Source organism: Pteropus alecto, unplaced genomic scaffold, assembly GCF_000325575.1.
Source record: "Pteropus alecto unplaced genomic scaffold, ASM32557v1 scaffold73, whole genome shotgun sequence".
NCBI lineage: Eukaryota > Metazoa > Chordata > Mammalia > Chiroptera > Pteropodidae > Pteropus > Pteropus alecto.
The window spans coordinates 4,411,945-4,429,850 of record NW_006436284.1 but is presented as its reverse complement, the minus strand read 5'-3'; the positions used below and the strand labels follow the sequence as shown (position 1 = coordinate 4,429,850).

Genomic DNA, 17,906 nt, shown 5'->3' with positions numbered 1-17,906 from the left:
GAGTTGGCCAACCGATAGTGGTTGAGCAAAGTGCGTTATGGGTACCAATATTGAATAAGCGGGGATAAGAATTACACCCGACAAAATCAAAGCATGTTCTCCCAGTTGTCTGATCAGACAGAAATTGATTGAAGTGTATTTGTGGTATAGAGCCTCGTATAACAGAAAACCCTGTATATGAGGCATGACCAAAAACCGATTTTAAAATATACAGTAGTTTCTTAAGAAAATTCAAAATATGAAATAGTATAGTGATTGTTGTTCATGTGCCAGCTAACATCAAGTTACCTCAACGTTTTTAGTAAAGTCTGCCTTTGGGGATGAAATGTGTTGTTCACTCTAAGGCAAATGTTGGATTTGAAAAATACCAGACTCAGGGTCTTCTTTCTCTCATGCCATTTTGCAGAATCACAGGCTGTGGTGAAAACCAGTGCAGTTCTGTAACACAAAGGCATAAATTCTCAGATTGGAGGGTTCTCAGAGTACATCTACCAATCCCAACCTAAACATTTATTTAGCAAGGCAGAGGAGGAATAACCTAATTGTGTTGATCCATTTCAATTACTGAGGCAGTAATTGTTAGTAATTGATGAGATTTTTTCCCCCAATACCTCTTAAATCCATAAGATATGGAATTTATATCTTCAACCTGCACTTTACAATACCAGGATATCTACCCACCCTCCCACCTACCCAGACATTTCAGTATGCCCAATTAATGAATATTAAGTTAAAAAAATAACATTAAAAGAATCAATTTCATGGTGAATGCATCTAGTTAAGCAAGCCATTTAAACAACATTTTACTCGTGTGTAGCAGACCGTTTTATAAGTTACTGATAGCTTTACAAGCCTGTGTTTCAGACAAGCTAATTGGTTGTCTCTGATGTGTTTGGGACTTTCACTCATTAATTCTTCTGTCTAGTACATACTTGACTAGCTCTCAAATATATAGGTAGAGCTTTTTAAACGACCATTTTCTATTGCCAGGAAAAGTTTTTTATAGATAGATTTCTACTTACATTTGCTTTCTCGAAATAAAGGTAAATCATAACTGAATACTAATTCCAAACATGGAAGATACGGAATCAAGTATAACCCACTTAACGTGGTCATTACCAAAAACTGAATGCTCTTTTGAAAGAGTGGAATAGAAATGATTATAGAAAGGAAGAAGAGAAGAGAAAAAGCAAATGGTGTGTTGTTGAAAGCTGGCTGCCTCTGTAATTAATGACTGTGTTATTGATGTTGTTGAAAAATCCGATGCCTGCACCTGCATGCAAAGACAAGTGTACCGATGCTTCTCTTTTTGCATATGTCAGTGCTTTCCATTCTCTGAAATAAGAATTAGGTGCTTTGTTTGGACACAGATTAAAGGAATAGCTCACAACATAAGTGTCCCATGGGTCTTGAGATTTCTGGAATGGTTCTATTTTCCATGATAGGTTGTTTACTTATCTGTTTGCAAAATAATTCGTTATAGTTGCCTGTAGGCATATGTATAATAGAGTTTAAACCAATTAGACTATACCTACAGTTTTGAAACTGTCCATGAAATCCCACCTCCTGCATGAAACCTTGACCCGATTAATTGTGAAGAGTGGTAACTTATCTCTGATATTCAGTTTCATTCCTTTACCTACATTTTAATACGGGATGAAATATAGTACAGATTTTGTTTCCCTTTTCATTATCATTTCGGCCCTTTAAATTTGTTTAAAATTAAATAAGTGAGTATCCTCTTTATGTCTGGCATTGTACTGGGTACATTGGACAATACAAAATAATGTTTTATTGTCTATGCCCTCAAGGAACTGAGGACTCATACATATGAAAAACTTTGAGAGTATTCATCCAAATCTGTGTAATCCTAGTGAATCTGGGTGAAAATGGAGTTCACCACAGACTTGTGGCGATGCTTAAGCCCCACTGAGTCTTGATGTCCTAACCCATTTATTTATACAGTAATTATTTCTAATGCCTGTTATAAGGAGAAAGTAATGGCTCATTGTAACTGAATTTATAATAGGCAAAAACTAGAAACAGCCCAGATGTCCATCAACTGATGAACATGGATAAATAAAATGTGACATATGCATATAATGTAATGTTATTCAGCTATAAAAAGGAATGAAGTTCTGATACATGCCACAACATGGTGAACCTTGAAAATACTATGCTAAGTGAAAGAAGCCAGACACAATTGAATTTAAAATGTGTAAGTGATTTCAGAATTGGCCTTCTATGTAAAAAGGTATGAGATTGCAGTTAAGCTTATGAATAGTATTAGAATAGAATGTACCAGAACTTGAAAGTCATTGAATTTATAAATTTAATGGAAGAAATTTTTAAGAATTCTTATTGGAAGAAGAAGAAGAGGAGGAGGAGGAGGAGGAGGAGGAGGAGAATCTTAACTATTTGAGAATGTTTTGATTATTAGATGGTCTAAATGCTTTAAAAGGAAGTTGAATATATTAAATTTATAAATGGAGTTTTGAGACATTTAAGAGTGGTTAATTAAATTTATAAGTGGACCTAAAAAGTATTCAGCCTCCTGAAAGTATTGTCAAGATTTACCAGATGTATAAATCGAATGTTAAGATTTTAAGTTGATTATAATCACTTCAGATGAAAGTAGATTTCATATATTATAAATTTAATGAATTGTATATTCCTTTTTAAAACTCAAAATAACAATAATTAGTATTGCTGTGCACTAAAAGCCATTCTTAAGAACACCAAAAACCTCAGACTGACAGGTCACGCAGTGACCCTGGCTAGTTCTTTTAGCCTTTAGAAAGTTTCCACGTGAAAGAACCCAGGGTGAACAGAGAGGAAAAAAATACAGCTTTGCTGAGAGATGACCCTTCTGCCTGTTGGAGTACAATCCAGAGCATCTGAAATCATAAATGGAGCCTGGCCAGACTGGAAAAGCCAACTTCTTTGTCCCCCTAAAGTGTGAGCCAAAGTGGGGAAGCAAAGGGTTGACAAGTGAAGTCACACTGAGGCCCAGAAAGCCAGCTGCCCAGGCACCTCCCAGGCCCTCCTTGTGCCCCTCCTGGACAAAGCAAGGAGCCGTATAATACGTTAGGCCAGGGCTTGTCAATTTTTTTTTTCCTATAAAGAGCCAAACAGTAAATGTTCTAGGCTTTGTGGTACATACTGTCTCTGTGTTCGTAACTCAGCTTTGCCATTGTAGCATGCATGCAGCCATAGATAAGTGAATAAGCATGGCTGTGTTCCAGTAAAACATTATTTACAGGCAATTTATAGCATCCGGGGTGCTAAGGAGGCAACCAACCATGGGTAATGTGACTAAGGTCAGTTCTACTTTTAAGGATCTTCTGTAACAGTAGGGCTTCCCCTTGAGACGAGGGGAGGATATCAGCTGAGACTTAATATACAATAAATTTATAGGTTGATCCTTTCCACCTGTGGATGGAGGGGCCTTGGGGCAGACTCAAGAGTTGGAGCAAAGGCCTGCATGCAGGAATCACTCCAAGCTGCAGCAGGCCAGATAGAACAACTAGAGGAAAAGAGGGTGCAGATAAAGGAATACTGGGTATTTTTCCTTGGTCCCTGAATACAGGAAGTGTCCATACCTAATCTGTCCCTCTCCCAGTGATTGTCTGATAAGCAAGCTGCTTGGATAGAATAAAACAGCTCCCCTCCCCTAGATATATCAAAAAGAGAAAATAGATGTAGTTTGTTCTATACTTCTAGGTTAGCAGATTAAGCAAAAATAGGATTGCTTTTCGGACCCTAGGTTGTACCACCAAAGCAAATGGGATCATTTTATTTGGCTCTCTGGGCTCTCCTGTGCAGTGGAAGACTGGGTTTCTATACAATTATTGTCACAACATAGAACATTCTATACACATCAGAGGTTACTGCCTAGACAGGAAGACTTCTAATAAGGACAAGGCTCAATCGCAGGTCATAACCTGTAGTCATTAGTCTGGTTTTTAATTATTTCAAGGTCAGGCAGGCTACATTTTGCTTAAGAAAGAAACCATCTTATCAGAACTACACTTTTATGTTACCCCTAGTGTTCTTGAAAGCAATCATCCATTATAAATATACACTCCCAAAATCATATTGTGTCATTGGTTAACATCAAGTTGTCATTTTCTGGTCCCTATTAGTACTTAGTAAAAAGAAAAAGTATCTAGTCCGTGTTGTAATATTGTTGGAACTATGGCAAATTGGTTTTACTTGTATTTTTTTTTTTATTCCTGCCTTTAATGACATATTTAGTACCTTTCTAAGGATTTCAAAATCCCACAAGCAGTCCAATGAAAAGGCAACAGCTGGCAATGCTCTCTCTAGACTAACCTTTCTTTGAACAAGCTGCCAAGAATGCACTCCGAAGAATCTTAATGATGCCCTGCCACTTTATCTCCAGACCCCGTCCTAGAGCCACGGTGTGGGCAAAGTTCTCTCTGACTTTGGTGAAGGTTACTAAAGTCTGTCCCATGAGCTGCAATTAACACAGCAAAGATGGAGGGCCCCCTCACAAACATACATACAAGATGTATATACTCAGTGGTATGCTGGTAAGCATTCAACAACCAACTCTCTAGAAAGAAAAAGTCCTGGTTTGTTGCACTTGTAGATTTTCATGGTGTAAATACTCCAAACTGTGGCCAATTTCATGACTTGTAGGATTTGACACCTTTGTACCTGGAATTCAAAAGAGAAAGCACACAATCAGCATTACATCTGCTATAGTGATTAAAAGGACCTAGGGTGTAGATGAGCAAAGTCCTGTCTCTTTTTAACAGTCATGAGCAATATCCTACAGAATTCCAGAGTCCATTCAGGCTGTCTTAGCATCCTCTTAAGTGGTGCCCTGAGGTGAATTTATCATCCAGACCATACTTTTACCAAAGAGTTCAAAACCAGTATGAACCTGTCTCAAAAAACATCATTCATATAGTTTTGTGAAAAATACAAATTATGCAGTGGACACATTGAAAATTACAAGAAAACCATCATGACAGCACTGGGTTCAAGATAGTTAACTGAGTTGTGCTCTCGCTTCATTCATCAGCTTTCTGGTAAAAACCCTCACCTGCCACTCTCTTTCCTGACTTTCTGTATTTTCTTTACAATCCTCGCCCTGCAGTCTCTACCATCTGTCTGAGCGGCTGACCTATCACTGTCGGTTTGAAGGAGCTGAAGTTGTCAACCTAGAATCTGTGAGACCTGATTCCTTTTCTAGAGATGAAGGAAGAACATGCCTTTATTAACAGACTTCTACTGAGATACTGCTTATCAAATTGACTTACACGAGTTCAGAATTATTCAAGATAATCATATCCCTCTTTATTTGTATCAATTGCTTTTCTCCCCCTTGAAGTACAGTCAGAGCACTAGAAGTGAGTGAAAAAGCCTTTAATAAACTGTGCAGCATTCAACAGTTTATTATGGTCACTAAAAATCTGGGGTGGGGTGGGAAAACTTAAAATCTTATAATAGAAATGATGAGGACAATCCCCTTGTCAGGCTGTTGTTTCTGTTTTCTGTTTTACAGTATGCTGCTCTAATCAGTGGAATCCCGTATATTGGCAAATGGAATGCTCGTACAGGTGGCTCGTTAAAGCACACTCATGCTGTGTTCGCATGCTCAGTCACGAAGTAGTGGTTGAATGAATGAAGTTATGGGAAGCCTACTTACAGGATGCAAGTTTCTGAAGCTCCTTATACTGATCCCGACCCCACCACAACCACCCTCAAGCTTAAGAGGGGTCCATTATAATCTGCCAGGTTTTTTGCAGAGGGAATCTGTGTTGTGTGTAGATGGGATCAAGGGAAGAATGGACAGAGCAGATATCCAGCTTTTTATCTCCAGTGGTGAATGTGTATGGAAAAATAATCTTATAGCCCTAGACGAGGGCAAGAAATGGCTGTGTCGATGGGAGCAGGACCACGCCAGGTGATAGTCTAAACATGGGAGGGGCATTTCTAGTTATAGCAGTGACTGGTTGGTGCTAATGGCATTGAGTTCACTAGAACTAGGAGTGACATATTCTAGGATGCACAACACAATCCCGTGTAGTAAAGAACTCACACACCCTAACTCTTTTTAATGTCTTACCACACATTCATGTGGGTCAAAGTATTGTTTATAAATTTGAGCTTAGAACTTAACCCTATGTCACGTAAAAACACTAAGTAATCCCTTCTGGACTGTTCTATCCTCCAGTTCCCCAGAGTGTTTAAAGGAAAACAAGGCCAGCTCTGGGCACACACTACTTACATGGTTTAATAACAAAATGGGAAAAACAAGCAACTTATTGTTATAATTAAAATGAGGTTTGCAGGTTTTTAGAAAGGAAAGATATTATTGCAGCTCAGAAACGATTTATGTGACTTCTAGAAATTTAGTCACAACGCGTCCGAAAGAATTGAAAATAAAATTTTTCAATGTGAAATTTGGGCAAGATAGGGAAATCAACGAGTATCATTACCACTCCATTAGAGGTCCTGTAAGTAGGAAAGTATTGTTTTATTATTTGTCTGCTCAAGGAAACATAAAGGACATCTACCCAATGAGTGGGTCTCCTGTGCTACGTAATGTCTCACAGGTTTAACAGCTGCTACAAACATTAGCTGCAATGAGATGGTGCTGATTTGTTTCCTGTTAAATTAGCACTTTACAGTAAAGGCAATGTGTGAATAATGGGATGCAGTAATGCATATCACACCAGGTTGCATGAGTGAAGAAGGGGTCTGATGACATAGCTAAAATAGGTTGGCTACTTATAGTGGCTTTGTTTTCCTATCTCTAGGGTGGACACAGGGCCACTAACAAATTCCCACTCTCTGTGGCTCTCCCGAAAATAGCTAAATGACCACAGGTTGCCAGGCAGCTGAATTCTGATGTCATTCCCCCAAGTGCCGTCTCTAGAAGCCAATGTGAAACAATCACTATCTCTATTCCAGCAGTTTCCAGTTAACCATGACATTTAAGCAGCTGATAAACTATTTAAAAGACTGAGGTTCATTTTCTCTTGAGTTATTTAAAAAAATTCTTCATCTTGATAAGAAAATAACCTTTAAAAATCATACTCATCATGAAAAATAGATCCTCACATCATAGGCAGTTTTTTAAACCTTAAAAATAATATCATATGTAAGCATATGATTTATGTTAGTTACATTTTTAAAAATTATACCCCAGCACATAGAAGGACAAAAGAAAGCAATGGTGGACAAGTCAAATGTAATTTTCAATGTAATAATTGAACTGTAATTTTCAATGTAATAATACAAGGGAGGTAAAATTTGAAGTTTGGCTTAATATAAGAAAACTAAGTTGAAATGTTATCCTATATAAAAAACATAAAACATAAAACATTGTGCAAAAAAAAAAAATGTTATCCTAAAGGAAAAAGTTCGAGTCAGAGCAATAAGTTTTCATTTTCTCCTCTCATGTAGTATATTCTTTGTTTTCAGAAACATGAAACTCTGGGTAATGAAAAGCTATGTTCCAGGGACAAACACAGTCACTCACTGTACTTGAATATCACCGAATGGCAAACTTGTTTTAAAGTTGATATTAGAAATGTAGAGTGGTATGGAATCCTTTGGATACTGGTAGGGTGAATGTGGCAGGGTTAGATGCCCACTTAGGTTACAGATCTGAAAATCTCAGGTTACCCAGCCATATTGTCAGCTTAACACCAGTAGGCTTCTTTATCTGTTGACCACACTGTAATCGAAGCTTCCATTTCCTTCTCATGTTTAATATTAAGCAAGAACAACTTCTGAAACATAACTACCTATCTTTATTATCTTCCAAGTGTGCCTACATGATAGACTATATTTTCAGTTGCCTGGAAACCAACCTAATGGGTAGCTAAAATCCTTACTGGTTTTTTTTGTGTGTCTGGTTTGTATGCAAAATATCTCAAATTATATTTAGTGATTAGTTAAATCTAACATTGCTTTCAAATTAGCTTTTAATGTGCTACCAGGATCAAGTCTATGACTTTTTTAAATGAACCATTTGGAGGAAGTATTGTTAGTAATATACACTTCCTGCGTTTATCTTTTTCTTTATTATTAGTGAATTTCTTGCTACCAGTCCTCTTCCCAGTAATTAGCAATCCACAGAATGTTGTTCTTTTAAATTTGAGATTATAAAATGTAGCAAGGGTACAGCTTCCTTCATGTACCAGATTTTGGATGCCCCATATTGATGGGAGGCATTATTGATCAAATACTGGACAGCATTGTGAGCGCAGGGGTCCCCATTAGAGCTTATCGGTGCAATTTGAAGCCTCACTTTGTGGGAGAAGCAAGACTAACATCTCTGATTTTAAACTCCTTATAGCAGCCAACTCCTCCTAGCTGTAGACTTAAACGTTCCCCCACTCTAGCCCACCACCACCACCACCACCACCACCACCACCCCACCCCACCATCCCCATCCTATCGCCCCTGCCAACTCTTCTCTTCCCTTGCTGGCCGGGCGATGGCTTGCTTCGTCTGCTGCCTGGCAAGTCCTTCTTAGGTGGGTCAGGGTTGGTCCCTGGTGCTGGTTGTTATACAAGCAATTTCAGATTCTCTTGGAGGTTGTTTTCAGTGCCCTAAAGAAAAGAAACTGAAAGAATGGAGTTTACATTTTCCATAAGGGAGAATCCTCTTAACATAATTTGTAAAATACCTACGGCAAAAATTGTTCTGAAGTCATATACTTATTTTGTGATCTGTAAATGAGATTTTCGTTACTCTTCAGAATCAAAATGAATGAGAATCCTTCTATTCTTGAGATTTTTTTTTTTTTTTTTTTTTTAGTAGTAGTATTTATTACAAATTTACAGACATCTATCCAAGGACTTTTGCGACACACTAGATCATGTTAGCATATTTATGGCTCCTAAATTAGCATAACATTTTAGTATTGTTTATATTTTCTTGCTCGTATAAAAAATGTACACACATATTAATGCCACTTGGAGTGGTTAATCTCTGCTGTTAACACTGGTCTGGTGCTTGCGATAATAAAGGCAAAATAAAACCACATTTAGGAATGGTATAAGATTGGGATACTTTTTTTTCTGGGCCAGGAATTGACTAAGCTAAGACCTTGGCATTTTCCAAGGCACATGGGATTTATTGACAAAGAATGTCCGAACAGTGCTGCTTCTGACATTGATACTGACTGTATTTTATGTTATGTAAACCTTGCTGGGCTATAAATATACTGTTCTAGTGTGATGATGATGATGATGATAATGTGTGTGTGAGTGTGGTTTTATAAACTTTGTACTTTACCGTAGCCTTTGAGAGGAGATCATTCGTACTTTTGGAAGTCATGACAATTTGATATTTATTCAAAGTCAAGAGTTAATAACCCTAGATGCTATTAGTATCCTAGCTGATACACTGAGAGACTTGTGACTGGTTATTAATCGAACAGGTATTTAAGATAGAAAGTACTCCACTCCACATACCAGTCCTAGGATCTTGATTTTTCCCTACTTGAAAATTCAGGATTAGGAAGAAAAAAAGCTAGAAAATTTTACGTAATGCATATATATTTATACAAGTTTATGTAAACATATACATACACTCAGTTTTTATCCTCTTTCCTAAAAACCCACTTTCCTGGGTCTCAGAAATACATACTAGAAATTTAAGGGACTGAGAGAAAAGATTACTTAAATTATATTTTTTGTTTCATTTATATTTGATAGTCAAAATTATTGAGATTTGAGTAACTGATAGATTACATGCTATGTGTTGGCACTAATTTAATAAATTAGCAAGGTGATGTAGCAAAAGCTGCTCTGCTAGAGTTATTTTAATTCAATTGAATCTTTTTTGGTGTCTGCAGTGTGTTTCACTCTGTGCCATAATACATATAATTCTTTCTTAGACTTTATCAGACCCTCCACGCCATTAAGTGAATGGATGGAATGGTGACTTGCAAGCAAGTCATTCACCCCAAAAGAAAACACTCCTGGGTCACATGGGGAAGGGAGGAAATTCCCTTTTCCCTCACCTGGTTCTTTTGGCTAGCTGAATAATTCAATCAACAGGAGGCCAATTGACAAGAGAAAATCAAATTTAATATCAAGTACATGGGAACCCAACAAACACGAGAGTCAGACCCCACATACGTGAGAGGTTCAGAGATAGAGGGATTGAGATATATGACAGCCTGAGCTGGGGATGAGGTAAGGTGCTTTGGGGGCTTCAAAAGGTCATTGCAGGATGATAAGAAGAGCAGACATTTAGTAAATAGAGGTTTGTCTTACCCTATAGATAGGTCAAAAGAAGTTATCTCTGGTAATCTCTTTTGGGCAGGACCTCTAATTCACATTCTTCCTGGTAGTTGGGAGCAGGTGGTGGGGCAGAAGTTTCTCTTGAGCGAGAAGCTAATCTTGCCTTTCGCATACCACTGAGGCACATCTTGGGGTGGCTCGTTTTGGACCCCCACAGTCACAACATATAATCCACATTATAACCACAGCCGTGGTTGGGGAGGTCATAGGCATCACAGTTCATGTACGTTCTTCTTGAAACCCTCCTACTTCATCACTCCCCAAATTTTTGCTATGAGAAAGGTTCTGATATAATTAATAACATATTTATCTCCTCTGTCCCCCTTAAGGTCAAAAAATACTTTGAACTTGAACCACTTGCACGTGGAAAACGCTGGATTCTGCAGCCCTGCTCACTGGATGACATGGATGCACTGAAAGACAGCTTCTCTCAGCTGATAAATTTGTTAGAAGAGAAAGACCATGAAGCTGTAAGAATGTGAAATCTGGCAGAGAAAATGGGTTCCCAAAAGGCCTTGAACCTATCATGTTAGTTTCTCATTTTAATTTTAGTTTGGTATCAAGACTATAATGGCTTCAGTATCTATTTTCCTCTAGTTATCTCAGACTCTCATCTCTCTGTTAAAGTGAATATTGGTGAATTATCATCGGCATTAACGTCAAGTACACACTACTGAGAGAATTTATTCTCTGTTTACCACTAATTATCTTCACCGCATGTCTCTTCCTTCTGTTGTTCTAAGTGTTTCCTCTATACTCTGCTAAAATGGATGGAATTCATGGTTCACAGAAATCAGATCCCTGATGAAGGACTCAAGGAGACTCAGAACCTTGATTCATTTTCCCTGGGTTTGGGGTAGGGTGTTGCATGACTGGGGCTTCCCAGAATATGTATATCATTTTCAAGATCTCTTTGGGGTTTTATTTTACTTTATCTTATTTTTTAGATTTTTTTTTTTTTTTTGTATTCTGGCCTTATAGATTATGGGAGAAAAATGAGCACCAAAAACTTCAATTAATCACCTTACAAGAAAGGAATATCCTGCCATAGTAAAATTAACTTTGAAGAACTTAAAGACAAGATGCATGTTTTCTTCATTACATCCGAGTCTCACTCCCTCCCCTCTTTTAAGAACAAAGACATTATTTTAGTTTCTGAGAAGACTTAGAGGAAATTTAGGCACAATGCTTGTATCACTGATTACTATTTCATCAAGTCCTCAGATATTTTTTAATGGAAAGATTATCCTGCATAAAGTTAAGCTGCAACATAATGCAGGTATCTTTTTCTAAAAATCTTAAGTGTCTGATTCAAATAGAGAAAAGAATTTTTAAAATAATAGATAAAAATTTTTTAAGCTGCCAAATAAGTATAGTTCATACTGGCTAGAGTTTAAACTGGCATGGATTTGACAAAGATAAGAAAGATGGAATTATCTGTATTTCATTAAGTGCTAACGTTAGTTTAATGGAGTCTGTAATGTCTCTATCTAGTAATGAAAGGTCTATCAGTATTTCTATTATAAACCTCTATTTTCAGGGGTTTCAGTGTGCCCTTAAGATATGCTAGGGCTATAGCAAATAAGTAATTTTAGGGCCCAGAGTCAGTCTTTGGAATGAAATTTGTTTTTCATTTAAGTTAAACGATAAAATTACATAGAGATAAATGTATAGTTTTACTAAAGTTTGGAGCCTTTGACCTTTTCTAAATCAGGAATAATCTGTGGATATTGAGGTTTATGGTTGAAATACTCTTTGGCACATTTTGCAGATTTTTAACCACTTAAAATACTAAGTGGCCAAATGATAGAAAACTGCTCCTTCACCTGAGCAATAAAAATACGTTTGTAATTTTTAGGTAGCATAGATCAGTTCTCAAATACCACGGACTCACACTGTATTACAGGGTGATGAAATAATACCTTGTCATTCTTCAGAAGATATGTCATTTAACTATAGCTTTTGTGGTTCAATCTTGTAGGCAGATTTTAATGAAATCATTACCTTTGAAACATCGAATACGTCTTTAAGCTTTTTTTTTTAATTGAATGGATCAAAAATGATTCATATTCAATTTTATCTCCAGCATCTTTGAATATTTTTATACTGTGTAAAATCTGTGAGCAGCACAAAACTTTTATTCCAATGACCAGTTACACAATTCCTGTTTTTATTTTGTCCTGTTGTGCTCATCTTCTATGAAAAATAAATGATTATTAGGCATTGCTTTCTCTGCAAGTTCATTAAATGTAGAATGTTGTCTTTTTAAGATACTGTGGCTGAGTGCTCCTAAGCCATCTGTTAAATGACTTCCCGTTGTCTGTGTGTGTGTGTTCATGTGTGCGCCAGTGATGGGCTTCTTCTCAGACCCACGACTGTCTGCAGTGTCTCAGCCGTCAGAATGAAAACATTATCAATCAGTACCCAACAACAGCTGTTTTTGACAAGTTTCTGTCTGACGCCTAATGCTTTACAACTGTCAATAAGGCTCCTTCTTTGTCTAGCAGTTCGGAGCTTGCCGTCTTGCTGCTTCCGTGTGCGGCATCCTGTCCTTGTAACCCTAGAATTTGCCATGTTTTGGAAATCCACATGGGGGGAGGGGTGGGGGCTTGGACGGGCATGTGCGGGTGGATGGTGGATGGTGGGTGTTGCGTGTATGTCGTGTTCCTACTTTTATGTAAAGTGCCACAGGTGTCTTAGGTTGCATATTCAAATATTATATAAGAGAAACAGTCTGTTATGTATTTCTTCACTTAGCTTCTTGTTATATTTATGGAAGTTACCAGTTTTTATATCTTCTTAGCTAAAGCAGTTGCCTTTTTGTAATGGCAATTAATTTATATGACAAAACTTTGTATCTACTGTAGTTTACAGCATCAGTTGCTAATTAACTGCCATATTGCCCTGTCTTTCTATTAAAAAAATACTGTATCTATACCTAAAGATTAACAGATTCATGTGGACAGTTAGTTGCCAGGCAAGAACTCGTATTGTCCGTGATTTATATATGATTGCCACTATCTTCAAATGAAAATAAACGCTGAGTAGAATTGATGTTTTCAGACTGACTCCTTTCAGCTTTAGCATTTGGGAGTCCCAGATTTCTGTTTACATTTGTGGTGCCTGCTTAAGTCTTCAAAATAAGTTCTGCTGCTCTTCAGTCAAAACAAATGATTAATTCGCATTTCCTTTGAAGCCACTGTGAAAACCTTAAAACACAGAAAAAGCAAGTATCTTTTCCAGTTGGTCTGTCTTCAGCAAAACTTCATTTTCATTGGAGCTATTCCTTCAAAATGAGTGAGCAGAGAGTCAAGATATTAATATAAAGCGTCTTCCTTCAATCAAGGCATCATTTTATATTTGCTGTAAAAGCAACTTTCTAAGAGTGGCTATTGGGTGCAGTGAACTATTTCATTCAATGGTGATTGATGCCCTTAGGAAATAAGTAAATATTTTTAAGTGACTCAAGAGAAAATAATGCATATTTACAGGTCCGTCCTTAAGGATGAAAGTATTCTATAAAAGACAAAGAGAGTAAGAAAGAAAAATGAGCTAGATGGGAGAAGAGAAAGAAAAAAAAAAGTGAAAGAAGAAACAAATATATAATAGAAGATGAAAAATTCAAATCCCAGCTCTTGTTCGGTCCGTTATCCCGACACTTATGATTCGACTACACAGAAAGCTTGCAACACTTCACTTCTAAGCCGGGATCCAACCTGCATTCCTAGTTTTGTTCCAAGGTAGAGGATTAGCAGTTATCAAGTTCCTAAGCATCTCAACCTAGCCAAGCCAATGTGGACAGACTGTGTAAGATTTTGAAGCCACAGGAGTTTTCTTAATGTCCAGATGGAATCTTCCAACTCGAGTGGAAATCAAATATTCGTTCCTGGCTTCATCGTCCTTATAATTTTGGAGCGCGTTTTCATTAACCTCCTGACCTGATATTGCAAACAGAAAGGAAAAGGTATGCGGAGTGGGGTGGAGAAGTGGGAGTTGCCCTTTGGGATTCCTCATTTTCAGTGAATTTGAAAGGGAGGGTCTGTCTTTGTTATGCAGAAACTTAAGGAGCATAGGGATTCCCTGCCTTCTCTGTCCCCTCGCCTGGATCCTGGAGATCTGAAGTTCATGCTGTGAAATGCATTATCACATCATGTTGGGAATTCCTGGCTCCCATGGGTTCACAACTTTTGGTCAGCACTGAGTCAGCATGATTAAATGATTTGCATCTCAAGGGTAAAGGTTTTCCAACTCAGATGCTTGAAGTGACTGAAGAGCCCATGATTTGGCACCCTACCCCACCCCTACTCCACCCACCTCTTGCACTGATTTAGGAACTTAAAAAGGATCCCTTCTAAGACCCAGAAGCCTCAGAGGGGACATCAGTTTCCCCTCCTCTTTCTAATTCTCTTTGAATTAACTGCTAAATGAAAAACTTTCTACCCTACTATTCCATTGAAGCTGGAAATTCTGACATTTCATCGTAGGGGTTCATCTGTTTGTGACAAACTCTTCATAAAGTGACTTTCTGTGAAACCAATCAAAGAATTTAAAAGGCACCAAGAAGAATGTCTCCAACATATGCCTTATCTTCCTTTCCAGAACAGAGTGAAGTAAAAGGCATGTGATTTTTCTCCATTTTCTCTCTATATTCTCATCTTGCTTCACGAGGCGCGCTCTATTCACTGGGTGCTGATTTAGGAAGGTCAGCTACCATGTTCTTGGGCTTAGCTCGTGCCATCGGTCATATCATGCTTTCTCAAGTTCTCATGGGAGTTCCTATGGGATACCATATTTAAATCGTCACTTTTTACAAGGAAATAGTTCAGGCTTTGTGGTTTAAAACAACTTCACTCACCATATATACTTTGTGAGGTCACTGGTTTCTGTTTGGGGAATAAGGAAAGGGACTCCTCGATGTCATGCCTTGCTTGGCTCAGCCTGGCTTATGACCCAGTCAGACTCTTGTCTGCCCCCAACCCCCGCCACTTCTCTAGTAGATATTTCTACAACTAGGTACCAACTTGGGAACAGCCATCATCAGACTATGCTTTTAAAAAATGATCTGCAAACTACCGAAGAATGATGAATTCCTTTTTTTCCCCTTTCTTTTTGGTTAAAAAATCTCTCCCTTGTATTCTGATACTCTCAAAATATTCTACACACACATTTCAGCCTGATTCTAGCAGCAACATTCCAACCATGGAGGTGAGTTTGGCAATGTTGTCCCCAGAGAGGAAAGCCTGGCTCACATGCATGGGGCAGGGTACACACTGACAAACGAAAATAAACCTTGAATAAGCATCAGGTTCCCTGTCTCCTCGTGGTATATAGGGAGGTGGGGGAGCTGATCAGTTCAAAAAAGCCTAAGATCACTTACATCACAGGCACCCCTTCCTGTAGGTGTGAAATCCAGCCTAAAATGCCACAACCTTTGCTGACAAGTGATTCATTAAGACAAAGGCTGGAGCTCCATCATCAAACAGATGTCAGACAAAAGACCAAATGCCTATAAATGATTGCTCTGCAAGCCATGGAATGACTGGAAGACCTAGCCTAACGATGCACCCCACGTCTGCACAAGCTTACAGAAGGCATAGGTGGTGGGGAGTGGGCGGGGGGGGGCTGTTTTGTTTTGTTTTCCAGGGGAGCTGTCTTTAAATGGAGTCTGTGAAGAAGGCAGTTTCTGGAGAGAAGGGAAACCTCAGTTCTCACCTGAGAGGCTCACATCAAGAAGAATGATTTCTGGCTGGTTTGTATGTAACATATGTAAAGGTCGATCTGAAAAATGCATGTCAAGGGTACGCTGAAGGCCAGACTGGTATGATATGATATTAAATCATTAGACATATAAATATCAGAGTAAATTAAAAACGAGAAGATTTTGTTGGGACGGAAATCGCTCACCAAAAGGCAGAGACAGGAATGCAAACAGTAAGTCTGGCTGTCATTCTCCATAATCTGGAGCGAGTCAGGCTTGGCTCTGGACCTTCTCCGGTTGTTTTACAACTTTCCAGACATGGGGTGTATCAACCCAACACTTTTATTGAGCAGCTTCAATGGGACTTTTCAAATGGCACCTGGGCAAGATTCAATTTATCATTGTCCTTTTTACAGGTTTTATCTCACAATGAGAGATTTGGGTTTTAATATGTTGAGGGTTTTAATTTATCCATTCATTCAGTATGTTTTTATTGAACACCTATTATGTACCAGGCATTATGTAAGATAGATGTCCGGAATACAGCAGTAAATGGGACAGACTTTATACCTACCTTTGTAGGACCTGAATTCCTACAGCACTGGTCAAGTTGGATTATTTCTATGACCACAGAGATCTTTTTTATTGGGGGGGCATTTTGTTATATCATAACTAATTTAATTTAAGTCACTAGGTTCTTTAATATTTTCTCTCGGTCCTAATTCCTGGTTTAATTTAACCATTTAAAATTTTAAATTGTCTTTGAATCCTGTTTAGTTTTTTGTGAGACCATTAATAAAACTAGAGCTCTAAACAGAAAAGGCTTTGCCTCCTTTTAGCTTCTTTCTAAATAGAACTCTGTAAAGCTATCACCTTTTATTCTGCTATTAAACTGCTTCAACAACGAAGCATGTGTCTAGCACACAAAAGTGCTTTCCCAGCGCAAAACCGAACTCTGCCAGTCACCTCCTGTTCTTTTCATCTTCCCTGTATTCAGAGGGCCTTACCTCCTTCTCTGGAACAGCTTGGTCTCATCCTTCTGTCTGTTGATCTGACAGATGATCTATATTTGAAATGTTGAATGTTGAATCTCTAAGAGCCAATTCCTTATTCACTGGCAATCTTCTGCATTTTAGTCCACCTAACGGGGCTGCTGTGTAAAAAGGCATGCCACTATTCAAATGCCCAGTCAAAGGCAGTAACCTGTAAGCTATATAACCCCCTGGATTTTTTACCTAGTCAGTGGCAAGGAGTTTCAACTGGGTTTTAGGAGGCTGCTTTGCTTTCCTCCCATTCAAGATTGGGAACTTGGAGAGGCCCCTTAAAAACCACCATTATTCCAAAATGGTACTTCGGCAGAGGTGGTTCTTTAGCAGGACTTAATGCGTTTTGGATTTAAAATGCTTTTTAAAAATCTGCAACAACACCATTCTCATTTCCTTGAACACCTGAAGTGCATGTTGTTCTCTCCTAACCAGCCCTAAGCCTTGGATCTATGTGTGTCTCAGAGAAGCATAACGTCTTTCTGGTTCCAAGAAGGTTTGTAACATAAATTAATCTCACAGTTTTTGGAGTTAACCAGGACTGGTTTACCGTGCGGCTCCACTCCTTGCTATCCACATGACCCTCGACAAATCATTTAATTGTTTCAGTTTCTTATGCACAGTGGCGATAATATATCTACTTTAAAGGGTTATCATAAGGGTTAGATAACATCATGCATGTACGGTGCTTCTTACGGTGCTTGGTACATAGGAAACTTGGAATAAATGGTGACGATTTCAATCCCAGTATTGTATATTTGAAGCAATTTTCCCCCTTGCATTTCTTAGATACAAAACTCTTCGAGGGCTGAGGTAGGTTGAAAGGTACAGAGTGAGGTTTTACAACCAATGAAGCTATAATATCAG

General features: G+C 38.2%; 1 protein-coding gene across 1 annotated transcript in view; it reads left to right on the top strand.

Moving 5' to 3' along the window:
- Positions 1-13,352, top strand: part of ARL15 (ADP ribosylation factor like GTPase 15) — a 379,382-nt gene extending 366,030 nt beyond the window's left edge. Inside the window, exon 5 of the mRNA XM_015589826.2 lies at positions 10,628-13,352. Within this exon, the coding sequence (XP_015445312.1) occupies positions 10,628-10,780 (153 nt within the window). The 3' untranslated portion in view covers positions 10,781-13,352. The remainder of the gene's footprint in view (positions 1-10,627) is intronic.
- Positions 13,353-17,906: the final 4,554 nt, after the last annotated feature.